Consider the following 25,721-nt stretch of genomic DNA (forward strand, 5'->3'; position numbering starts at 1 on the left):
CGCGGCGTTGCGTATCGACGCGACGGGTGCAGCCAATCGGAGCGCGCGCACTCGGCTCGTGCTGCTTTCGCGGCAAAAAGGATTTGGCGCGCAAACGCGTGCGGGGCCGGGACCAGCTGGGAACAATAACAGTGGCCGGGCCGGGGCAGATGGTCTGGGTCGCCGCCGCGCTCGGGGCCTTGCCTGGTTGCGCCTCCTCGGGCTGAGTATGGGCCGCGGCGCCCTGCCGCTTCTCCCGGCCGTGGCCTTTGCCCGCCGCTGGCGGGGCTGTGCCGCCGTGCCCGCCAGGCCGCTGTGATCCCCGGGTGGACGCAGCGCCGGGAGCGGGCGAGGGGAGCAGCGCTGGGTCTTCCCCGTGAGCGCCCGGGGATGTGAGCCCGCGCCGGGCGGAGGATGTCTTTGGATGGCCTGGAGGTGGCCCGGGATGGCGGCAGCGCCTGCGTGGCCGAGCTGGAGGCGCTGCTGGGGGCAGCCGGGGGGCTCCGCGTGGTGGAGCAGCAGATCGTGATCATCTCCACCCCCGGCGAGCTGCCCGCGCCCGACGGAGACAGCGAGGCGGAGCTGCTGCTCTTCGCCACCCCGCAGGCTCCGCGGCCGGGACCCGCCGCGCAGAGGCCCGCCCTGGGGCGCCCGCCGGTAATGCCGCTTTCACTCCCTAGCCCCGCCGCGCGCTTGCCTCGGGCGCTCTCCGAGGCTGTGCCACGCGGCGCCTCTTGCACCTGAACGGGGAGCCTGCGGGCGAGGCTGCCGTGGGGCGGCTGGTCGGAACCCGCGCAGTCCAGCGGAAAGGCGGCGGCGAGCGGACCGGGCGTAGGATGCAGGGGAGCTCGGCCGGGGGCTGCCATAAGCCGCTTTCCCCGCGCGCTGGCCTCATTGCCCCTCGCTCAGGAGAGCGCCCTGGCGGCTTTGACTGACCTCCGGGGCTCCGCTCCTCGGGTGTTTTCCTACTGGGAGAGGTTGACTGTGTTGCACCGGCTGGGCCCCCATGGGCACCGCGCAGGGCAGTACGCTGTTAATACGTAGCTAGGTGATGTAGGCAGAGGCCCCGAGCAAGGCTGCCACACTTTGTTTTCTGGCTGTGTAACAGAGCTACCAAGTGGGCAGCACTGCATAAAGGAAGCCTGAAATGAAAGCAGCAGCTCATGCTGTCTTCAGATGCATTTCCAGTTTTGTTGATAACTGCTGTGAAGTAGTGAAGTGGAACAGGTTGCAGTGGAGGATGTGGAAGTTCTGGCCCTGATACATCTGCCTGTGAGGTAGATAACACATAAGGGAGTGATGTGCCTTGTACAGGAGGGAGGAATGCTGACTTTTGAAAACCTGGGAAAATAAGTAGCTGGGGAATGGAAAGCCTGAGAGAGTGGGGTCCTCACCATAGCAGAACTCCATTTAAGGCCAGGTCCCAGTAGTGCATTTTATTTGTGCCCCCAAGCCTCTCCATTGGTTCCCAGAGCTCAGTGAGTTCCTTGAGCTGCTATGACAAAAGTCTGCAACAGTATAAATGTAAAGGCTTCACTTCCTGCTGCAGGATATTAAGGCCACAGTCCTGCAGAAGTCTGTTGTCCCAGGGTGGGGTCTGTTTGCATGTGCTTATTTGCTCTCCCTGAGATGTAATGTTTTTTAAATCCTCAGGGTAAGATTTCTGGAACAGGGGTTCTCTCCTTCAGCATCAGCACCGGGGGACCTTCCCATTGTTTCTCCAAGCAAGCTCAGAAGCTACATGCAGTGCCCCTTTTTCCTCAGGGAGCCTCACTGAAAACAGTGGTTTGCCCATGCTTTTCCTAGCGCAAGATAAGAGACCACTGAAGTAAGGGAGATCACTGGAGTAGTCTTTTCTCCCTCTTTCTGGGGTCTTGACTTGTTTACAGGGCTTACTAGGTTGATTTAAAAGGCCAGCATCTCCAGCGAGATCAAGTGTAAAGCAAGGAGGGCTTGCAGTTCTGGTCCCGAGAGAGACAGATTGTGTGTGGAACGCACCTTTAATTGTACACTGCCAAGTCCATGATAAGGATCTTAAGCCCTTGTGCATCATTGGCCATGGATCCTGAGATGAGACTGGTCACTGTTCCAGTTTGGAATCCTTATGCTTTAATTCAGCAGAGGGGATAGGGAGCCAGGAGAAAGCTTTGCCCTTGAAACACACTATTCTGCAGCAGCCCATCCCTCTAGTCAGAGGGGCCTGCAGGGGGCAACAGCTTTATAGTTGATCCTTTTGGTTTAATTGTAGGCTGCTGTTTGGTTCAGAAATCCATAATAAGATATTGTTATTTGGGAGGGTTGGAAAACATGCAGTTACTGCTCCTCTGTGCTGTCATGCTTAGTGCTTGGGCTTGTGCTTCCTGTTGAGCCCGTGTTTGGGAGAATCCTCCCAAAGTGACCTGCTGTTCTCAGGTGCTCTTGAGAGGAGTTCCTCTCAAAGCCTCTCAGACTGCAGCCTGGTGCCTGTGGTCAGCAAAGCTCTTAACACACACGTGTATGAGCAGCAGGGTCCAAACTCCTTTTTCAAGCTCCTGGGAAGGGGGTGGTTCCTGCCTGTGTGTAGCTTAACCTGACAGTCAGATATCTGGAGGAGTATGAGCAATGCCAAGCTCATTCCTTGAACAGTCAAGTTGCTTCTTGTCATGTGTGTTTCTGAGACTTCATGCTGCAGGGAGGTGTCCAGCCCAGCCACAGTCATGCTTTTGGGGTGTTCCCACTGTTAACAGGCCTCCGTTACCATATTTCCCTCTTTCCCACCCACTTCCTTCATGATCCAGCTCATCTCTCACTAAAGAGAGGTAAGAAGCAGGTGCAGTAAAAATTCATGAGAAGTCTTGGCAAGTGCTCTTGAAACTCCAGTTTCTTGTGGTTGAACATTTGCCCCAGGCATTTTGCTGAAGCATCAGTGTGAAGCTTCTGCTTTGCCTGTTGACACAAACTTCCTGGGTGATCAAGTCAGGTGCTTGATTTGAGGTTGCTATGGCAAGGCTTTGATTCCCTGGCTGGTTCCTCGTTTGTGATGTATAGCCAACAAGATCAGAGCTTCATAGCTTGTCCTGGCTCACATTGGCACAACTGTATGATGGTGCATGAAAGGGCAGTGGCTCTATTATGGAAGAACCAAGAAAAATCTGAGTTGCTGAGTGGGTACCTCTAACAGGGCAGTTTTAGTCTGACACCCTGTATAACTCCTGAGCACTGGCAACCATTTTTTCTTGAAGGCAATACTTATATAAAACAAGGGGGTGAATGTCTGTGCTTCAGAGTTCTGTTCCAGTTTCTTTTCCTTCCCTTGGTCCACATCTGCTGTAGCAAGACCTCTTTAGTTTTGAAGAGTTCCTAAATGTCTGGTGGCAAGACCTGTTCAGTAGCTTCCTGAGATGCTGGGTGGGGGTGGGGTATTCCAATCCTCAGATATACTTATATGACTTCTGGCATGACATCTTCTTTAACTGGATTGCTCTGAATTCTGTCATATGGGAAACACCTTGATCTTTAGCTTTTATGTTCCACAGCTTTGAATATGTAAAGATGGGCAAGAATGTTCATCCCTGAGGCCCTCCTTTTCTCAATTGTCTGTTTATGCCCTGCTCCTCCTTGCCTCCCTAGCCATAGGTTTCCTCAATATTTGCTGTCACTGCTTCTGAGGGTAGCTAGAGGCCTGGCTGAAGAACAGCCCCATCAGGAAGCTTTTTAACAGAGCCTAACAGGGCATACTGCCAAATGGGAATGGGAAAAGAACATAGAATGTAAGAGATGGCAGGGCCAGATTTCTGTATGTCAACTGAATACCCCAGCAGTAGATGCTTTAGAAATGCATGAGATCTGGAAGAGTAACCAGGACATAACTGTAAGGGTCAATATCATCCTCCCAAGCCAGGGGCAAAATACAGCCCATGGGCCGAATCCAGCCCACCAGGTCATTCTGTCCGGCCCATGTGGCCCCTAAAAATTTTAGTAAATTAATACTTATTTGCTCTTGGCTGCCTATCAAAGATTACAGGAGCTAGGGGCAGTAGGACCCAGGGGAGCCAGCAGCAGCCCAGTCCTGCCCCACCGCACCCCCAGTCATTTCCCTGCCTTCCTGCCCCTGCATTGCTCCAGCACCACATGGCTTCTGGCTGCCTCACCGGACCAAGGAGCAGAGGGCCCACACGTGTGCATGTGCATAGGGCAAATCCCACACACACACTGCACCATACATAAGTACCCACACTCCCTTGCACTGCCATATGTGCAGGCTAACCCCATACCCCACATACTCCCTCACCCCACACCTATGCACCCCCACAGGCATACCCACACCTTCCCCAACACCCCACACACCCACAGTCCCCCACAAACCTATACTCACCCCCTGGCAACATACAAGAGTAAGACTTCATTTTAAGCTATTGTGCAATCACCTCTATATACACTATAAAAACACATGTGAATCAGGACAAAAATAATTTTTTGAAATAAAATTAATGAAAGTTGTTGATGTTCACTTTTTGGAATATAATTTGGTATTTTTCTGGTTCCAGGATGGCAAAACCCCTTGCTGAAAGGAGTACTTCCACAGGCAAAGGGAGGGACTTCTGGTGGCAAAGGTCAGGGGTTAGGAGGTGGGATGGTGACCAGGGGGTGGGGCACCTGTCGAGGGGCAGGGCTATCCAGGTGGCCCTCAACAGCTTGCCAAAACTCGGTAAGCAGTCCTCCGCCCAATATAATTGCCTGTGCCTGTCCTAAGCTGATCAACTGGAATCTGACTTCTGCCTCAGCATGCCTATGGAGATTCTGCATCTTCTGCCATAGGAGATTGATGGCTGAGTTACACAGCTCATTGGTACATCTTCAATGCCTGTTGTTTGACAGTGGGGAGTAAGGTATGCAGGCTTGTACAGCAGGGAGATGTGCACAAAGAGTTAGCAAATCATTGCCCTTCCTGTGGGATCAGAACCCCTTTCAGCTCTGTATCCTCTCACCTGGCTCATGTTCTTTGGCTGTGTTGGTGAACAGGACTTTGAGTTTCCCTTTCAGCTCGTTTCACCTGTCATAATGCTCTGGGGTTTTGTATGTAGCTAAAGGCACTTGGTCTTTGTCCCCACTCTAAAATCAATTGGCCAGTCTTGTGCTCAAGGTGGTAGTTTGGCTTTCTAATGCAAAGCTATGGGTTACACTATTAGCATTTGAAATTAAATAGCAGTGAAGTCCCTGCCCTCTCTGTAGAGACCAACAATGCACTGACTGCAGTGCCTTCTCTGATGGACATTTGCCAACAAGGAACTAGACTGAGAACAAACTCCTTTTGCAGAGGCCCAGTAATATCTGTTGATATCTTTGGTGTGCAGGTGGAAGTAACTTGGCTGTTGCTGTTAGATCATGCTCTGGGAGGTCCTGCAGGGAAGGGGAGAGCTTCTCTTTGGTTTTTTGTCTGTTACAAGTTTTTCTTCTCTCTCAGGTGAAGAGGAAGTTGGATTTGGAGACTGACCACCAGTACATAGCAGAGAGTTTCCAGCCATCCCGGGGGAAAGCAAAAAACCCTGTCAAAGGTACTGGGACCATTTGCTGCACTACCAGGGCAGAGTTCCCTCCAGGCAGTGCATCTTCTATCTAAAGGGCCGGTTTCACATCTCAGTTAAGGAGTGGTACCTGGGATGGGGCATGCTGTCCGTTACCTGTCTGAGGTGATCAGGGTCTGCAGTGCCTCCTACTTCCTCTTGTCTGCCTTCAGGCTGCTCTGTGCAGAGCTGGGCTTGGGACTTTCAAAGCTGGCCCAGCTTTGGTGAAGGACGGTGGATGTGAATGCGAAGCTTGAATACTTGGTAGTGCTTGGTGGATTAGACATGAATGTGTCAGCAGCCAGCTTTTGACAATCCCCCCAGCTTGCTCCTATTCTATTTACAGTTCAATGGTGGCCTCTTTGGGAGAGTGTTCCCCAAGTGCCCCCAGAAATAAACATGTGGAGACTGTTGGTGAGATGTGGGCTGATAGGTTTGGAGCTTGATGGCTTCCTATGTCTACACAATAGGTATGGTTGCGGCAGCAACACTCTAGGCTCCCTTGACCTAGCAAGGAATCTTCCTGGGCATATGGGGTAATTTAATCACCATGGCTTGATCACTCTCCTCTCCTCTGAGGGGAGGATTTGACTCTGTATCTTGCTATGCCCACATTGCCTAAGCCCTTTGAGAATGCAGACATGTTAGAGAAATCCTTTTGGTTTAAGACAAATAAAAAAAATTCAGTGCATGTGATTGACTCCTGAGCAGTTGAGTCTCCTGTGCAGCCAGTTGTGTGAAGAGTATAGCTGCTGCTTTGTAGCAACCTTTCACATGCCTCTGCAATATAGGTAGGGTCCTTGAGTTGCTTGTTTCTCTTTGCAAGTTCTATTCTTCATTGGCTGGAGCTTGTGAGAGTATTTCTCTGATGTCCCAGGCTTCTCTGCAGAAGGGCTGGACTACAATAATGGATGGGAAGGCTACAGATGCTGGCATCCAGCTTTAGTCTTGTGGCTGCCACTCATATTCTGTAGACTACCCCAAACATTAAAGATGAGCAACTGCTACTGTCTGCACTGACAGGTAGGTCGGGTACCATTAGTGTGAGGGGCCTGAGCTGTAATCATGACTGAAAGAGGTTTTAATGCCTCTGACCTTCTGTGGGGATGTTAGGTCCAGGTGAGAAAAAGTAATCCCTGGTCATTGTGCCCACATGGCTTGAGCTTTCTAGCAGTTTTAAAACAAACCAAGATTCTTACTATGTAGCTGCATGGGTGACAGCTTTAAATGCCCTTCCTTACCCAGTGCTGGAGTTAGGGGAACAATTGGAATGAGGTAATGAAGTTCAGTTCCTCTCACGTTCATGATTTGCTTGTTGAAAAGTTATATGCATCTGCCAGCTGAGATTAACTTGTTCTTGCCTCTTGAGGCAGCCACTCACTTATATCATAAGCTAACCTACAGCTTGCACTGTTCTGATGAAGTATATAGGTCCCAAGGCACTGTCTCCTTTTCCTGATTGGATGAGTCATTCTGCAATTGTGACAAGTAGTGAGAGGTCATAAATAATGAGGAATTGTTTTTGAGTCTCTTGACTCTAGAATCGGGTTTCCGTTGTGGCTACATCATGCTTGTTAGCTCATTAATATGCTGGTTGCCAAACACACAGTTGGGTGTTTTTACTGCCAGCTACAGGTGTGGCCATGATTCTGCAAGCTCAGTCTTCGGTGGCTTTGAGGTGGCTCTCCAGAGGGTGGGACCTGTTCTACTGCAGTAGTTGGCATGCTCAGGCTTTTCGTGGGTGAATGCTATGCAGGTGATGGAGAAGGTCTGGCCTTGATAATTAAAGCATCCAGTGATAATTATAGCAATAATTAACTGGGCCATGGGTGTTGGTTTATGTGTTGAAAGCTGGTGGAGAGGCTGTTAGCAAAGGACTAAGATGGCAAGTGGGTTACTGTGGTGTTGTGCGGATCATAGTCATCACATGGAAAAGCTTGTCATTTATGGTGCAAAATAGGGTAGATCCTGGCAAACCAAAACCAGAATTCAACTTCTAACATGTAAACAGGCCATGGTGAATCTAAAAGTGAGAATAAACATAGGAGCGTCATCTCTTTGTAATCCTTTTCCAAAGGGCCAGGAGTCTCATGAAAGAGGGGGCCACGCTTCTTGTGCCTTTGTCATAACTGCATAGACCTCTAACAAGTGTCTTTAATTGATTGCAGGAGCAAAATCTCCTGGGGAGAAATCCCGCTATGAAACCTCTCTGAATTTGACCACCAAGCGTTTCCTCGAGTTGCTGAACCAGTCGCCTGATGGGGTGGTGGACCTGAACTGGGCAGCAGAGGTCCTGAAAGTACAAAAGAGGCGGATCTATGACATCACCAATGTCCTGGAGGGCATCCACCTCATCACCAAGAAATCTAAGAACAACATCCAGTGGCTGTATGTACCACTGTCAGTGTTCCCATCACGCTCAGCTACCATCTAGCACAGTCATCACAGGCATAAGCCTCTGGGGCTTGTAGATTTCCTGCGTGATTGCTGTTCTGAGGGCTGGGCAAAGCAGCTCTTGCCTGCACTGGCCAGAATGCATTGGATATTTGTGTGACCTGAGCTGGTGGAGTTTCCAGACTGTACCTGTGTCAATCACTGAATGGTCCTCCAGAATGATTGTGGAGTTTGTCACAGACTGGTGTAAGCCTACGATGGGGCTGTGTAGGCACTAGATCACAGCTGTGATTCCTGGTTGATTCAAATAACTAAAAACTGTCTGTAGCTAGAAATACTTCAGTCCCTGTTTTCAGTATTAAATGCATGCCATGGGACTCTAGAGTGACTCCTGCCCCTTCTGCTTCCTTTCCTGAGGTCTTGAGAACTCCACTCTGGGGGCATGGGCTTCCAAAGGAGCTGGTCTTCTGCCCATTTCTGAACCATGGCCATCCCTTTGCCCTTCTCTAGACTAGTAGAGACCTTTTCAGACTCGAGGCATTCCTTCATAACTTTTGTGAATTGAGTAGCACCCCATTTCAAAAACTAATTAATTTATTATAATTCTTATCTCCTTGCAGTGGGGGTCAGGGAACTGTCAGGCAGGGAGAGCTGGAGCCTGGTCCAGCAGAAAGTCTGAGGCCAATTCAAGAAATGAACCTAGATCTGAGCCCCAGTCAGGGCTTGAACTTGAAGAACATCCATCCAATTTAAAACTTGCTAGAGAAGGGGAAAAAAGCTTGAACTTGCCTGTTCCTAAAATCAGAATAAGTAACCCTGACCTCCTGCCAATCAGGCCTACATCATCCAGAAACACAAGTCTTTTGGCTTGCATCTCAGAGTAGCGGCTCTAAAAGTCACTTATGTCGCTGCGAGGGCAGGGAGTGTGGAGTGGTTCTCTTGGACCAGTTTTAGGGCTCTGCCTGAACTATGCATGTGGCTTTTGAGTACCCCTTTGTGAAGAGATGCTTCACAGGCAATATCCAGTTATCTGGCATCTTCAGGTCTGTGGTGGGTGGCCCCTGGGGCTTTATACATAGAAGCTGAGCTTAAGGAGGCCTCCAGTCTGGCTCCTGTCATGTAGATATGGGGTGGCAAGGCTTGCAAGGTAGCCTGGTAAATGTCTCTAATGGCTGGCTGCTGATAGGGCAGTAGATGTGACTGCCTTCCCTGCAAAAAGCAAGATCTGCAGCAAGAGTAGGAATTTATCTGCCCACAGGGTTGAGAGGGATCAGGGAGACTTGTCCAGGAGGATTCATGGAGAAGCCATCACAGCTTGCAGAATTGCTGTCCTCTTGGGGAATGCATGTGCTGGGCCTGGTGGACATGGAAGACTCCAATCTGGGGGAGGTGGGGAGGAGGCAGGGCAGTCAGATGGGTCAGACAGATGTCTCAGTCAGATGGGTCAGAGAGCCAGGACAGGGATCAAAATCCCTGCCTGATCTTTCTGCTCAGTGAAATGTCACATGGTAGGCCAGCAAGTCAAAGGAGGTGTGTGTGCAGGCATGTTTGTGAGTTGGATGGAGGGGCAGGTTAGGTACGTCTGACCCAAGAAGGGGGTAGGTAGTGATTGAGGCTTGCTTATGTAACTGCGTATATTTTATCCATGTAAAGCAGTGAGTTTCAACCAGGGTGCCACGGTACCCTGGGGTGTTTTGAGATCTTTTCAAGGGGGTTCCAGGACACTGTGCAGTGATAGCACTACTAGCTGTGCAAACATTCACAAGATAAACCAAGAGATTTTGCATTCATGGCATGAAAACTATTCTCCCCTGATGTGGTCTTTCTGAGGTCTTTGCAGAAAAATTGTTCTATTATTTTTCTGTAGTCAATAAGAGTGGGGCGGGGGGAAAAAAAAGAGCTGGCATTTTCCAAGGAGTGCTGTGAATTTATCTAGGGGTGCCTTAAACCTAAGAAGGTTGAGAACCACTGATGTCAAGGGTCAACCCCACTCCAGAGTGCAGGGGAAGGTTAGCAAGAAACTGCTCATGAACGCAACTGACCCATGTGCTTTGTGACTGACTCATGTGCTCTGTTTCAAGGGGTAGCCAGTTGACTGTGGGGACATCCAGTCAGCACCAGGTGCTGGAGAAGGAAGTCCAGGACCTTCAGGCAGCTGAGCGGCACCTGGACGATCTCATCCAGACATGCACCATCCAGCTCAAGCTCCTCACTGAAGACCCTGAGAATCAGCAATATCCTTGTCTGAGCAGAGCAGAAGTAGCACTTCTATGCAACGCAGTCTGGTAGCTTTGTCTGCTGTCACTGGCCTTGAATAGTAGCTGCACACCTATAGATCTGACGGCTAATCCCTTCAGGGCCTAGATGCACCAGCCTGGAGGAGACCAGTATTGTGATGCCTCAGGAAGAGGATTGTTTGAGTTGTGCTGCTCTGTCTTGTTAGGTGGGGAAAAGCTTGCACTTGACTCCGAGGAAGAAAGAGCTAGAACGCGTGGACAAAATATAGCCTGCCAAGGGATTTTTGCCCAGCCCCCAGTAGGTTCCTTGGTCCCACTCAGCGCAGGGGTCAGCCCAGGGCAGGATGTGGTACACACAGCGGATCCTGCTGTCTCCAGGTGTGCCACAGGGCTGGGGTGGCTTGGTGGCCAGACTCTCTCTTTCCTGGCAGCCCCTGCGGCAGCTCCTTCCAGCTGCTGCTGCCAGACCCAATCCTTCTGCTCAGGTAGCGTGGCCTATCTGCCCTACACCACCAGGGGTCAGACCCAGGCAGGTAGGGCACATGGCCAGGCACCTGGGATGGGGCTGAGGGCCAGCAGAGAGTGGCATCCAGGAGTGAGGAGGGCGGGCGGGGCTGCGGGGGGAGCCCAGTATCTTGGCAGTGGCAGTGCGGGGCCAAGGCCCAGGGCAGAGCTACCATCTGTTGCCTGCATGCTCCTGCCATGGGCACAGGTTCTGTGGGCAGGGGCATGCAGGGAGCAGATTGCATCCCTGCCCTGGCCCCGGGCCCATGCTCTCACTGCCCCAAGATCAAAGGGTCCACCCCAAGATCTTGGGGTCCCTGGCCCCAGATGTAGCTCCTTGCCCACCCATTCACCCTGCCTGCATGCCTTCTGGCCAGTTTCCGTGGAGTCCCTGGGATCGCAGGGTAGTGACAGCATAGGGCTGGGACAGAGCCCTGGCTTTGCGGGCAGGGATGTGCAGGGAGCACATTGCGACTCTGCCCTGGCCCTGCACTGTCACTGCCTCGCAATCCTGGGATCTCCATGGAGACTGGCCTGGAGCCTTGCAGGCAGGGTGAGCAAGCAGTTGGGGAATTGCATCTGGGGCTGGAGCTGGGATTTTGGGGCAGTGACAGTCTGGGGCTGGGGCCCAAGGCAGAGTCATAATTCGCTCCCTGCATGTCCTTGCTTGTGGAACCTGCGCCCATTGCAGGAGCATGAGGGCAGCAGAATGCAGCTCTGCCCAAGGCCCTGGCCCCACACCGTCACCACTCTGACCCTGTCCCATGATCCTGGCCTTACACACTTGTCCTGCACCTAAACACTGCTCCCCATTCCTCCCACATAGGGAGTTTTGTTGAGTTTTTGGGGGGGAGGGGCAGTGTTGACCCAGCCTTCAACAGCTCAGCAAAATTCCCTATGTTGTCCACAAGCCCAAATAATTGTCCACCCCTGTGCTAGAAGGATTTTGTGACAGACTTCTGCCCAATATACTTCATCACCGCAGTGCAAGTGTCTGGGCCAATGGTTAAGCTGGCCGGCACTGAGTGGGTCAGATGGGGCTGGGAGAAGGCAGCCCAGCAGGTGTTCTAGGCACCCACCAGGAGCCCTGCTGGCACCACACCCTGACAGCATGTGCAGACCCAGAGCATGCTGCCAGGGGATTGGTGGAGCCACATACCTCGTACAAGCATAGCAGAGAATGCCATACCTGGCCTAGTGGCAGGACAGGGAAAATCTGAACCAGAAAGCCAGCTCACCAAGAGGCATAGTAAACCCAAAGGTAGGTGAGGAAAGGGTGCACCAGGCACTGAACCAATCCTATGTTCACAGGGGAAGTACTCAGTGCAGGGTGTAGGGGTGGAGGAGCCCTACAGAAGACACACCAGTAAAGTCTCCCCTGGATCCTCTGGGAATCACCGATCACCATCTCCAGAGGGAAAACCCAGTGCAATGAAGCCCAAGGGGGCAGGGAATGCCCATCAACCAGTACAGTGGTTGTGAGCCTGTCACAGATGTCTTGCCAGGGAATTGTGCCAGGTTTGCTGAGGAGTTGCTCTCTTTGCTCCAATGGAAATTCTATTCTTTACTGTGACTAAAGCATGATGATCAGTAGAGAATATGCAATGGCCATCTCATTGGTATTGCATGGAGCTGCTTCATCCAGTGATGTGATGGATACTGTTGATAGATGGAGGGAAAATGTGTTGAGTAATCTGGGGAGCAGATGAAGGAGCCTACCTGTTGAGGACAATGCCTGAAAGATGAACATTAAGGACTTTCGAGCTCTGGCTCTCTGTGTCTAATCCTGACTGCTTATTTCGGCAAGTGGTTGGTCAGTTTCTCTTTTGGGTTCAGTTGCTCTTGGGTTACCGATATTGGAGAGGTGGCATCTCCAAAGCAGCATTTATTGCATTAATATTTTAAAGGAGTGGAAATCTCGGTTCATCTTTTAGGTTGTGTAGTAACAAACCCCATACATTTGGAATCTTTCTCCTGTCCTCCCCAATCTCAACAGTGCCTCTCTCTAAGCAGGGTTCATTAACTTCAGATGTCAGTGCCTCCTCTGGTGCTAGTGTAAGCCCTTCTTCCAAACCATGTGGGCCTATCAACTGCTACGTTTTCTATGTGCTTTAGAAGCTTATGCCAGCAGTCTCATGACTTTCAGTGCTGTAAGCAATTTGTGAACTGCCTTTAGCCTGCAGTAAAGTAGCTTGCATTCATGAGGGCTGGGAGATGCTGTAAAGTTGAACTGCCAGGTGCTCTAGGACTCCAGTAATCCAGAAAGGCAAGGAAAATCTTTTAATATGGCCTACCTAGGACAGCCTCACCTTCTGAGTGTCATTCAGGCACAGTGAGTGTGACAGGTCAGCACAGGTCGCATCTGGTACTTGGATTTTTTTGTCTGCCTGCTAAGTGCTATGTTATTAGAAATCCATGAAGGCAGCTGGGAATTGCTATGTGCAAATACTGCAGCTAGGTCTTTTCTTATTAGGACTCGCCTGCATGTTAAGCCTGTGCTTCTGCAGAATTTGAGTGGTTTCTGGGTCAAGAAACCTGTGCATCTGTCTGATCTACTTGTTCCATGTAGCAGTGGCAGTACTAGATTCTGTGTCTGAGCAGTTTCAGCTGGGGATTATGAATATCATCCACTTGTCAGTCTGATTATGTAGCCTTGAAGCTCACAGTTACCTATGTGTGGAAGTAATTTGGAAGTGTAGTGGGGTGTGTAAGAAGGGGTGTATAAGAGGGACACTACTAGCATGGGTGTGTCTGCTATGCCCATCTCTGTAATACCTGCCAAGTTGGGGCACCCCTATTGGGATGCATCTGTCTAGCATCTGAACCTTTTGGGTCACTTACAGCCTGATAATCATTCACGTGCCTTGAGTCAGTTACTGCTTAGGTAGCTGCTTGCAACTAGGGTCTGAGGATACCCAATTCCCAGGCCCTGCTGGCTTGTGCCATCTTGTAAAGCTGCCTCTTGGTTCAGCACAAGGCACAACCTTTCAGTGACTGATCCTTGACTGTACTGCACCTCAGCTTATGTGACCTGCCAAGATCTGCGGAGCGTTGCAGATCCCTCTGAGGAAATGGTGATGGTAATAAAAGCCCCTCCGGAGACTCAGCTACAGGTTTCGGATCCAACAGAGGTAAGCACATACTCCTCCCCAGTGAGAGGGAGGGACAGTGTCTGGGACCTTTCTACAGAAAGCTATGGGACTTCATAGCTTGCCTCCCTCCACCATGTGTGCAGTACTGCTGAGAGATCCCAGCTCTTGTGGAGGTGTGGGCAGGGTCCCTGACTACAAAAAGAGCTGAATCAGCAGGAAGGGGAGAGAAAAGTCTTGAATAACTGACTGAGACCCATACTAATCCTGTTGACAGAGCAGTCTATGCCAAGGCTGTCCAGCTCAGGGGGCCACACACTGCATTGAACCACATGCTCTGCAGGCCTGTCATGCATTTTCCCCTCCCCCCACAAACACACCATGCAGCATGGGTGCCTCCTTCACTGTATACTGCCCATGGGCCACAAGCTGGACAGCCGTGGTCTGGGGCTGTGTGAAGATATGCTCTCCAGAGCTTTATACGCCATACCACCTGCAGTGGTTTGCTTGTGACTTATTCCAACTTTTGAGGGGCTGGTGGCAGCTCAAAGAGGAGTGCTGTTCTGCAAGCCTTCCCTTGGCTCTCTGAGTGTCCCCTGGATGTCAGCTGCTCTCTCTGCTCTTTCTCAGGCTTTTCAGATTTCTTTGAAAAGCACCCAGGGCCCCATTGATGTGTTCCTGTGCCCTGAAGACAGCTCTGGAGTCTGTAGCCCAGTTAAGAGTCCTTTCAAAGCAGCCCCTGAGGACTCAACCCCAGGCTCTTCTCAAACAGTGGCGACATCCCCGCTCTTACACCCTGCCCAGGATGTGAATATGCCAGTGTTGACCAATGAGCAAGGTGAGCATGTGGGGGCAGGGCATGCTCTCCAGCTTCCTGCATCTGAGGACAGCATGTGCTCCATGGTTTGGGGAAGCTTGGATTGCTGAGATTCCTATTCTGGGAGCTATTAACACTAGGGGCAGGTCAGGAGGACACAGAAGCTGGGGGCCTGCTGTGTGTTGCTGGATCTGCTATGCTGGAACAATCTAACCACAGCTCTGCTAGGCAGGCTAAATCTGCATGCTTGTATGAATTGTTGGTTTTACATTGAGGCTCCTGGGCTGAAAAATGGGAGGAGACGTTTCCTAAGTCAGCTCTGGAAGCATCAGGGCTGGGAATGGAAGTGGTGCTTGGCTATTGCTTGGCTCTTGTGATGCTGAAATGGACTCCCACAGAGGAGGCTTCTGTGCTCTGAAGCCTGTTCCATGAACCTGGAGCTGGTTTCCCAGTGCTGGAGCCACTCCTTGTGTCTAGTTTGGTTGGGGTTGTTCTTGGCCTGGATCTCATCTGTCATAGAATTACAGCAAAGTAGAGCTGGAAGGGACCTGCAAAGGTCATCTAGTCCACCCCCCTGCTTGAGGCAGGATCATCCCTATCCAAACTATCTTATACAATCCATAACCTAAACTCTTTATAAAAGTGTCCTCAACCCTGACATGACACAAGACATACCACCCTTATTCGCCACAGGTAAATTGGGAACCACAGCAGCCAATGTCCTGTTCCTGTAAAAGGTTGTTAATAAATTCTCAAGAGATCCTAGGCAGAAGGCCATGTCCCCCACTACAGACTTCTAGGAGGAGTCCCCTGAATTGCAGGTGCTATGATAGTGGCTGCAGACACAGTGGGGGCAGCAGCATATTGAGGGCCCGTCATCACCTAGAACAGTTCTGTGGCTTGGGCTGTCCTGCTTTTTCTGTGCCATATGGCTAGCACCGATGTCTCTCCACCTGCTGAAGGGCACAGCTTGCCTCGATAAACAGGAGGAGATGACAACACTGGGCTGCTTTTTCCCCCTCTGCCCCCCCCCTGCCCTCCCAGCTGCCTTTCCTTGCCTCAGTTTTCCTTTCTCTGTCCAATCTTCTCTGGAAGAGTAAATTCCAGCTGCGTAACTTCCTTCATTCTGCTTCTGCCAGGACTGCTCTCTACCTTTTGAGCCTGGCACACAGCTGTGCAGAGGTGCTGACCTGTGCCTGTGCTGGGGCTTTCCCTTGCGGGTGCCCCTGAGGAGGACTGTAGGCTATGGAATAGTGCTGTGCAGGGTCCCCACCTGCTCCTATCCCTCTTCTGTTGTATATATCTCACTGCTGATAATGAACACTAGATAAAGCATACCTCTGGCTAGTGACAACAGTAGGAAAGGCCAGTGCAAATTGGGGCTGCTGAGAAGGAAAGAGAGAGTTCCCTTCTATATAACATGGGTGGGGATCCTGTCAGTGCTGGGCCCTGTGTTGGGTCTCTGGCAAGCTGGAGAATGCAAGCCTTTGGAAGGGGGCCAAGAGATTGGGCATGATAACAATGGGGACTGCTCAGAGCAGGTGAGTCAAGGATTGTTGTGGGAGGTATCACTTGTTGTGGAGACAAATTGTAAACTCCAGTTCCTATTTCTGCCTTTTTTTAAAAGAGCTGGGCCTTGTCCCCTGTGCTGAAAGACAAATGCAGTATTTGCTTAAGGGAATGCTGCATCTCATAAGTCTTGCTTTAGCCTGTGATGTCTACTGCTGCACAACATCAAGGAGCCCAGGAATTTAGGTTCAATGGGCTTCACCCTCTTTGGAGTGGTTGACTGGTTTTGTGTAATTAGGATGAAATATAAAAACACATCATCTACTGGGCAGAGCACTGAGCTGTCAGTTAGGACACTGTAGTTCTAGTCCTGGTCTGACCATGGGAAAGTCACTGCCCTGTGTCTCAGTTTCTAATGTGGGAAAATGAGAGGCCTCCTTTATGAAGCAGTGAGGTATGCTGCTGGAAACCCCAGTCTAAAAGCTAGGGATCCCTCAGAACAACAGCCACGTAGTGACAGACTACCAAGAAACTTCCCTTTGGGGCAAGTCAGTACCCATTTTGAAGCACAGCACACTGAATACATGAGACACTGTGGGTGTTTTAATTAGAGCGGCTTTTGGAGCTGCCTTAATTATGGCACCTCCCACAGCCGGATCATGTGTAAAGACACTGCATGTGCGTAAGCAGCCAGCAGATGGGACTTGCAGGATGCTTAACATCGGGTTCTAGTTTCTTGAGCTAGCTGGTGCCACATGCTCTTACAGATGTCATGCCGTTCTCTCTTGAATTCTTCAGGGCAAGGGGTTGACTGACCTGTACAGCATTGAGCATAGTAGAGCTTTTCTAATGAGGAGTGTCTTGGAATGGGCCTGGTGGGATGAGGATGAGTACTCCCCTCTGAATTGGGGGGGATGTGAGGGGCTGGGATAGGGTTTTGGGAGGGAATTGGTACTTGGTGACTTGGGAGTGGTGTGATCTCAACTGAACTGCCACTTGGGTCCATGTGCCCTATCCTGGTGACCCATTGCATGTCTTCACAGAGCCTCTCCTGCCTGGGGAGAATGTGCTGCCACTGAAGTGTCCAGCTGATGAGGTGAGTCTGTCACCGCTGGCCTCTGTGGATACTCTGCTGGAGCAGAGCAAGGACGATTTCTCCAGCTTCCTCCCAGATGAATTCATTAACCTGTCTCCGCCCCAGCCACAGGATTACCACTTTGGCCTGGAGGAGGGTGAAGGCATCAGTGAACTTTTTGACTGTGACTTTGGGGACTTCACACCCTTGGACTTCTGATGATCTCCCAAGGAGCCTCCCTGCCCTGCCCTGGCCAGAATTGGGGTGGAGGGCAGCAGGTGTTCTTCTCAGATGCTGACGTCTGAATGTAATGTTTTGGCTGGCTCTGGTTCTGTGAACCAGCAGGTCTGGGCTGGGGAGGCTCATAATCAGAGCTGACACTGAGGTATTGGGGGCTGAAGCCAATGGCAATTGTTGGTAGTGAATGCTATTTGAAAATGCCTGTGTAAATGGGGTTTGGCTGATGTGGCAGTGGGAGAGAGGCATGCAAGTGCAAAGCTGGTGGATGCTGTGCTGTGAAAGCATGAGGGTTATGGCACTAGGTGTGTTGCACTCTCCTGAGGTCCCAGGGTATGGCCAGCATCTCTCCTTCCCTGGTATGTGTGCTTTCCTCTGCAAACCTGCTCATGCTGCAGGGAGCTTTGTGCTTCCTGGTGCTGCGTTGGCTATGCTGCAACCCCATGTAGCCACTGCCATAGTAACAAATGCCACTTAACTTATTCTCCCTAAACCACCTCAGATTCCCTGATCTCTTGCCTTAGGGCTTCTGTCATCTCAGGCAAGTTGCTTCTTGAGCTGTAGATCCAGATATATCCCTCCAGGTACGTGAGCCTTTCCCCCACCTCTCCACTCCCTCTCTTGCCTTAACAATTAATTGATCTGGGGAGCCATCTGGCAGGTCCTTTGCCCAGGTGTGATGCCTGTGGAGCCCAAGAGGGCATGGAGACCTTTTTATGCCAATCTCTAAGCTCATCTGTGGGCAAAGATATGTCCCTCTAGTTTTAGAGACATCCTGATTCTGGCTACCTGTTGCACAGAGAATGCCAGAGCTTGCAAACTGCCTTGATCATGAGGGCCTCTGGCTGGCAAGGAGAGGGAATCCTTCAGGAGTGTAAATAGTAGTGACAGGGTGGCTGTGGATAAGGAATGGAGGATGGGGATGGAGGAATCTTGGCACATACTATTGTTTGCCCTTTTGGTAGTAAGCCTGCTGGATCCAATGACTGGGGGGGGGGGGGCGGGGGGGCAGGTTTTGCTGCCTCTTTGGAAGAGAAGTAGAGCCCTAGTCTAACAAGTCACTGGCTGGGGCTCCCTTCTGCAGAGGGACAATGTGTAGAACTCCAGTCAGCGCTGGGCTCTGGGGCAGGAGCAGGGAGGCCAGGGGCATGCAGTGCCTGGATGCAGGGTGGCACTGGTGGAGCTCTTAGCTTTCAGTGGTTCCTCATTACAAAGCTTTAAGGAGTCCTTGATTTTTATTTATTTTCATTCCTTTGGAGGCAGCTTTGACTTCCTAGGTGGAATGCATCTGTAGAAACCAGTGCCCTGCTAGGAAGCCCCTATCATTAGCTGTGCTGGTTCTCTGCAGGCACAGGGTACAGGGTAGATGATGTGACAGCTTCCCAGGTGGAGCTGTGAGTACAGCAAGGGTTTAGTTTGGGGCTGGGAGGCAGAGAGGTGGCACTTGTCTCCTTGCAGGACTAGGGTGCCATCTGGTCCTGCCAAGGATTTGTTGAGAGGCTGGGCAAGTCACTTTTTCTCCCTCTGCTTCCATCAGTCGCTGCCAGCAGCACAACCCTCAGAGTGCTGCAAGACCTTCAAATAAATGCATATTATTTATTTATTATTTATGTGGCTTAGAAGCTCTTTCTGAGGCTTCTGGAAGGTGTGAGTGTGTCAGAGTGGGCGACTTCCTGGCATACTAATTATGGGCCTTGGGGTGCCCTGTGTTGCTAGGCTGGAGAGGTCCAGCCATTAAACACAGAATGGCAGAGCTCCTTGTGCATGAAGCCTGCTAGTGTGTGAGGGGAAGACCCTGGGGGCACTAGCTGCTTTATTGTAGTTTAGCTGTTGGGCCAAAAGTAGGGGCCATGTTGTGACTGGTCAGGAGCTCAAACCATTGGGCAAAGTGGGTTATTTATTGTAGACAGAAAATGGGTAGCAGACCTGGCTGATAGAGACAAAGCTACAGAAAAAAGGAAGGGGTGGTAGAGGTGGGAGTGCATTTGAAGAGGCATGGGAACAGCTTAATCACCCAGGTGAAGGAGGCACAGTAAAACTGAGGGAGAAACTGAAGGCAGCTCCAGGATGTTGGCAGGGGGCAAGCAATGGTGCTAACACTGGGGACCCTTTCAGGCCAAGGTGGGAAGGAGACAGCAACCTGGCTGTTTTTGTGCCTCCTTAAGGCATGACATGGGGGTCTCTCACTTGTGAAACAGCAGGAAGCTGTTGTCACAGACTGTTTCCACATACTATTTGGGTGCCTGTGAATGTGTGTCCTGGGCTCAATCTCTGGTTAGTACAAAGGGGTGAGAAACTGCACAGATCTGGTATTTTGCATTGGAGTGCCCTGGCAGGAATGGCTGATTCCATTGGTCCTGCATGCCTCCGATCCTAACTACAGTAGGAGTCTCGGGATGTGATCTCATAACTGGATCTGCTTCTGCTGTGTAAAGCACTGCACCTGTTCCTTCCTACATCCTAAACATGCTGCTACCAGCTGGCTGGCTGGAGCTTAAGGGGGATGGTTTCTCTCAGCACAGCACCAAAGCATAAGCAAGAAATAGTTGAGTGCTTCTTCCAGTGGTCAGGTTTCATGAGTCCTGAAGCCATCCCAAACTCAGGAAAATAGGTATTCCACTGTGCAGTAGAGGATGCATGGCCTGTTGCAGACCGAGCAGACTCTGCCAGTGGGTGCAGTAGCTTGTGTTGAGTACACTGATTGAGTGGCTTTTTCTACTGCTTTACACAAGGGAATGTGTTGAGAGCAGACCTGAATGAGCAGGGCTAGCTCCGGCATGGAAATAAACAGGCCATGAACCAAAGCTTTCCTGGGATTGCCAGAAGCGAAGTGCTGGCTGACTGTTTTCAACACGGTGGTGAGCGGTCCTCAAGGGAGTAGGATGTCAGGTAATGATACAACTATCTTAGTTTATGTAAGAACCCCTTAGATGTCAAATAATTGGTTCTCAGAAGCTTCCCAGGTCCTTTGCTCCTCATTGGCTGGCAGTGCTGTGGGAAGACTCTTGTGGTATTCCAGTTGGAGATCTGGGTCAAGGAACCAGATGTTTAGGAAAATGAGTGTTGGAATGGACCAAACTTTTTATCTCCAAGGTGCTTTTTTGGACAGCACTTCAAGTAGGGTGAGACTTGCCCGTCTCAATAGAACATCCCCTTTCTGCATGTCCTTGAGGGGCTGTAGGAACTGCCAGGTCCCCATCTTGATGCAGACCTAATGCAGTTAGTTCTTAAATGAACTGGAACAAAAACTGACCAAACCTTGTGGATAGTTTTGGGGAGGGGAGCAAAGGGGTGAGGCCTACAGTGTTGTCTTGGCTTAAATGACTTGGTTGTAACTGTGCCTTCACTCCCCTTGCTTCCTGGCTACCTTGCCCAGTAAGTGACCTGGACAAGGTAGCCAGGAAGCACATTCTGTTTTGGTTCTCTGACTCACAAAACTGGCAGCACAACAGAATAGGATTTCTTCAGCTCCACTGCCCAGCCAAGGACCATGCAGTGTGTGCCCCTCTGCAGAGGCTGGGCTTAAAGGTTGGGGTCCTGAGGCTCAGGTTGATGAACAGGAAACATATTGGTGGCCTCTGAAGGTGAAAGGGCAAAAGAGAATTGAAACAAGTTTGTTCCTTTTTCAAGTGCCTGGGCAGAGAGTTTCCCTCTCAGGCTTCTGGTTTTCCTGCCATGTTCCAGGACTCTGTGAACTGCTACAATTCCTGGCAGTCAGACAATCAGCTCCACAGCTGGAGATGCACTTTCACTTACCGCCTTTTTAACAAGCTTTGTGTACTCTTGAGCTTCATGTTTTAATAAACATTTCTACTGAATCTCCTAACTCGGGTTCCAGGTCTCTCTGTCTTTTGGGGAGGGAAGGGCAGTCTGAAATTGGCCCCTCTCAGAAGGGAATGGGTTGGGGATGCCAGAGCAGTGGTTTTCAACCTGTAGTCTGTGTACCTCTGGGGGTCCACAAAAGATGACTATATGATCAATTAAAAGTATGTGAATACCCACACTTACAATTCAAAGGGTCTGCATCTCCATTCAAAATTTTTTAGGGGCCAATAAATGAAAAAAGGTTGACAGCCACTGGCTTAGAGAGACTGGGCATTGCATAGGTGTTGGAGGTGTTGTGGTATTTGTCCATCACTTGGCTTGCACTCTGCCCTTGATTACCTGAGCTGGAGCAGTGGCAACTGGGGGGAGAAGGGGTTTGGCATGTTGTCACTTTGTATGACATGACTGAGGTTCTCACAAGTCTCTGCTGTTTGTATCCTGTGCTGTGAAAGCCTTTTGGAGGTAGAAAAAGATGCAGCCAAATGTTCTGGTCCCCCAGAATTCAGTGCAGTTAGGCTATGACTTTCCCATAATTACACTTCTGGGCTGTGACAAAACTGAGGCTGGCAGCTGAGGCCCATTGACTTTCTTACCTCTCCACAGCCCCTTAACCCCTTCCTCTGACCAGTGCTTGTAGCCATAGTTAAGGTGTCTGAAGTGAGGCTCAAACTTGCACCACAGGAGCTGTAGCAAGACATATGACAGTGGTGAATGGGTACCTGGTCATTTAAGCTATGAGTCAAGTACGTTAGCCTGTGGGGCACTAAGCTGGACAGATCGCTTGGCTTTTCTATTGATACTTAGCATTGCCTAGACCTCGAAATGCTTTGCAAAGCTGGCTAAACTTAGTTATCCTTGTTGGTCAGAGTGCATCCAGTGTCCAGAGAGGAAGTGTCTTGCCAACAACCAGGCCTTCTCATTGGATCAGAAATTCAAACATGAGGTTAGAGCTTGGCTTTTTTGGCACAGTAAATCATTGAAAACAAGGCAAAAAGGCTTTACCTACCCTTCTCTTGACAAAGGATTGGGCAATTTTTCTTTATAATTGAATTATGTGCCGTGGCAAGAGAGGGGATTTTCTTTGTTACTTGTACCAAAGCCCATAGAAAAGCAGATTTTTCTGATCAGAGCTGAAGCTTAGCAGGAAGAACAGAAGAAAGAAGACTTAACAAAAAAATAATAAAGAGAATGCAAATAAATACCAGAGCATGGATGACTTTGGGAAGTGTTCATGCTTTGAAAAGATCTCTTTCTCTCTCCCTAAAACTAAATGTCTTCCTCATCAAAAAACATTTTGGGATTAATAATAATGGGTCCCAGTGTCGGTATCAGTGAGACTGCATATCAAGTGCTTGAAAACAGGCAGCACTTTAGAGACATGGAAAAACAATTGAGTCACATTAAAATGCAAAAAAGATGAATTTGGGTAATTCCTTTGCTTGGGACCTGCAGGGAAGTCAAGCAGACACATCATACAAACTTTAATTAGTGAAGAGAGAGGTACCTAAGCTTTCTATTGCAAAGCAGAAAAATCCTTAAGCCCAAGTAATTGCTTTAATATTTAATTGCTTTCCTGCTTCATCTCAAAACTAGCTCATTCCCCCCTCTCCCTCGCCCTTAACTGCTGTAACAATATTATGTCCCTTTTTAATTGCCTTTATTTCCAGGATCTGTTGGCTGTTTCCTAAAATGCAGCAGTCCCTAGTTTGTTAATACAACTGGAGCTTGTCAGCATGTCCTCCATGGTTGAAGAGCAACTTAGAAGCTTTTTAAGGAAAGGAGAGTGAGGTGGGGACTGGCGTGTTCCTCAAGAAGCTTCTGCTTAACATCGCTTCCCCTTAAGCCACAAGCTTAACAATTTTATAGTGGGTCAAGTACATTGTCTTCTCTATTTTTAAGTTTCTGTTCAGAAGTCCACACAAACTAAAGGATCTTCCTGAGCTGGGGTTTTGTTCATGCTGGATTGCTGAGAGAGAGAATTGCCTAGTATGGAAAGTGCCTTTTAAAATATATTAGTAGGCTGGGATAATAGGATGGAGGGGCAGGGTTGCCTGCACAAGCTGACTTATAACTGTTGTGCATAGTGCATTGGGTATTGGGATGTGGTTAGCTGCAAGGCCAGACCTTCCTCACCTTCTTTTCACTGGAGCTTGAATTTACAAGCAATTTGCATATCTCCAAAGGCTCAAGCCTCCCTGACTCTGCTTCCTAAATGTCTTTGTTTCTACTCCTGTGGTGGTTTGAGTTCACACAAAGTGGCAACTCCTGGTCATGCCTGACTTGCTCTTCTCCCTGTCTTCCAGAGGACATGGTTGGCTGAGCTGAATAGTCTGCCCTTCCAGAAGTTGAATCTATCGGCAGAAGAGTAGATACAAATGAGCTACTTACCTGGACCCTCTCTAAACCTTGGGCAGCATCCCTTCTCCAGGTAGTGCTGGGCTGAGAGGCTTTCCTCTTTACACTGTTTTCTCATCCACCCACTGTCACCTTGGAGCACTGGTCATGTAATTCACTTACTAAGGTAATGCTGTTAGACAAATGGTACCATGTTGGATCAGTAGGCTTGGTATGTGCCTTTGTTTGTCAGCCCAGTTGAAAGGGCATGGAAGTGACATGAGGACACGGCTATGTATTTCAGCCTTGCCAGTGGAGGGTTTGAAGTTCCTTCTTAGGTGGACAAAAATAGGTCTAGTCAAGGATACTATGTGGGGAGGTAGCTTTAGACATAATTTGCATTGCTGCAGAGGTATATCCTTAACTGCATGTGTGCTGAGACAGAGGCCTGCTATAAAGGTGTAATGCCAGGGCTGAAGGGAAATTGTGTGTGGCAAATTTGGTGTGACAAGAAAACTGGTCTGAAAGAAGGCTTCTGTAGGGAACTTGCATTTATAAAGCAGGCACTCTACAGGACCCAAGCCAAAAAAAAGCTCCAAGTAAGTAGAAAGTTACTACCTTTCAGAGCACAGGCAGACAACAGCAGCAGAACTTGGCATTCTTAGAGGCCTCCACTCATCATCAAATGCATTCAGTTCTCCCAGATGTCTTACCAGGTGGTTTAAGTAGGCAACTCCTCATGAGATGAGCTAGTTAGAGGGTGCCTGTGTCATAGTCTTGGCCCAGGTGGGCAGATGCCCACTGGCATCCCAGGGGGAGTACTTAAGTTTTTTCCATCATCAGTCAGTTTGCACTGACATTTATTCCTACAGTTTATGTTTTGGGCAGGAATAGAGAGAGGGCTGGGAGAAGTTGCTCAGCTCCAAGTCTAAACCCAGCAGGGAGATAAGCATGTTCCTGGGAGCAGAGGCTGTTTGCCAGGAACTTCTTGCAGGAAGGAGCTTCTTCAGGGTTCCTGAAAATGTGCAGTTCCTGTTCCCAGAAGCATGCAAGCCACTTTGTTAGTTTGGATGCTCTTGATTCTGCCTGTCCCAGACAGCACTCATTCCATTGGCCTATTCCCTCTTGGGAAAGGCAGAGCATTAGCTCCCTGGTCAAGTGCAGGAGAGAGACATAGCTATGTAGTGCCCCATAGGATTGTGACACATTGGTACCAGAAGCCCCTTGCTCAGAGCCATGTTGACTGCATGCTTTAGCAAGTACCCTGACTGGAGAGCAAGGGACAAGGAAGTTGGGAAGGTGAGCTGATGGGACATAGACTCCTTGTTGCCCTAAGGGCAGAGGGACGTAGTGCATGTGATCTGCAGGAGGCTTGGATATGATTCCCAGCCTATGCCCACTCTTTGGATGGCACTTCCTGTCCCAACTAGTATTTTAAACTGATATGATTTGAGAAGCGTTTGTTCTTCTTTCTTTGGCTAGCCTGTGACCTTAGGCAAAATGATGGACTTCCTGGACTGCATGTAGCTAAAACACAGTTGTCTAGCTGCTCCTACTTTTCTTTGCTAGCAGAGGGGATGGTATGCCTCAGCCTACATAAAGATTTTGTGCAGTTTGGTTCAGGGTGTCCTTTGGCTATTGCTAGCAGGGGCTAGGCCCCTCCAGGCACATGGTCTGAACACTTTCAGCAAAGATTCTGTATGGAATGGAATAGAGGGCTCTTTTTCAGGCAGCACTGCTCTGTATATTGGTGACTGCCCTGAGTGCAGACATGCCCTGCAATACCTCTAGAGAGCACACAGTTGTCCCTGAGGAAGAGCCAGGCCACATGTGAACTGATTGCAGCAGAGATGAGGGCTCATGGGCACAAATGTGACTGGCATCAGATCTGGGCCATGGCTGAGGTCCTAAAGATGTGTAAAGGAGCTCAAGATATCAACTGGGTTTCAGGTGTCTATCATGTGACCTGCCTTTATGGTGAGGAGCTCTTATGGATACTAGTGGGTCATGATTCCATCAAAACTTGCTTAGCTGCTGACCCTGGAATGAACCCAGGGCTCTCCAATGACATGGATCTGGAGAACTGTGAGCAGGTTCCAGAACGAGTCCTGGCCCAGGGACTGTCAGAAGCCAGGGCAGCAGCTAGCCAAATTGCCACCAGCACTGGTTTGCCAGTGG

The 25,721-nt window shown here is 50.0% G+C and overlaps 1 protein-coding gene across 1 annotated transcript; it reads left to right on the top strand.

Moving 5' to 3' along the window:
- The first annotated feature begins 26 nt into the window (after positions 1-26).
- E2F1 (E2F transcription factor 1) lies at positions 27-21,210 on the top strand. The gene is made up of 7 exons (XM_006271338.4): positions 27-636; positions 5,423-5,513; positions 7,691-7,910; positions 9,998-10,150; positions 13,674-13,788; positions 14,377-14,584; positions 17,116-21,210. Exons 1-7 carry the CDS (start codon positions 394-396, stop codon positions 17,364-17,366), a joined length of 1,281 nt encoding a protein of 426 aa, XP_006271400.1. The 5' UTR covers positions 27-393; the 3' UTR covers positions 17,367-21,210.
- Positions 21,211-25,721: the final 4,511 nt, after the last annotated feature.

Source organism: Alligator mississippiensis, chromosome 9 (assembly GCF_030867095.1).
Source record: "Alligator mississippiensis isolate rAllMis1 chromosome 9, rAllMis1, whole genome shotgun sequence".
NCBI lineage: Eukaryota > Metazoa > Chordata > Crocodylia > Alligatoridae > Alligator > Alligator mississippiensis.

What these genes read in the sequence shown, in the direction of transcription:
- E2F1 (XM_006271338.4), top strand. Translation starts at nt 394, where the DNA reads ATGTCTTTGGATGGCCTGGAGGTGGCCCGGGATGGCGGCAGCGCCTGC. An exon ending in CCGCCCTGGGGCGCCCGCCG is followed by an intron (nt 637 to 5,422) that starts GTAATGCCGCTT and finishes CTTCTCTCTCAG; the next exon opens with GTGAAGAGGAAGTTGGATTT. An exon ending in AAGAACAACATCCAGTGGCT is followed by an intron (nt 7,911 to 9,997) that starts GTATGTACCACT and finishes CTCTGTTTCAAG; the next exon opens with GGGTAGCCAGTTGACTGTGG.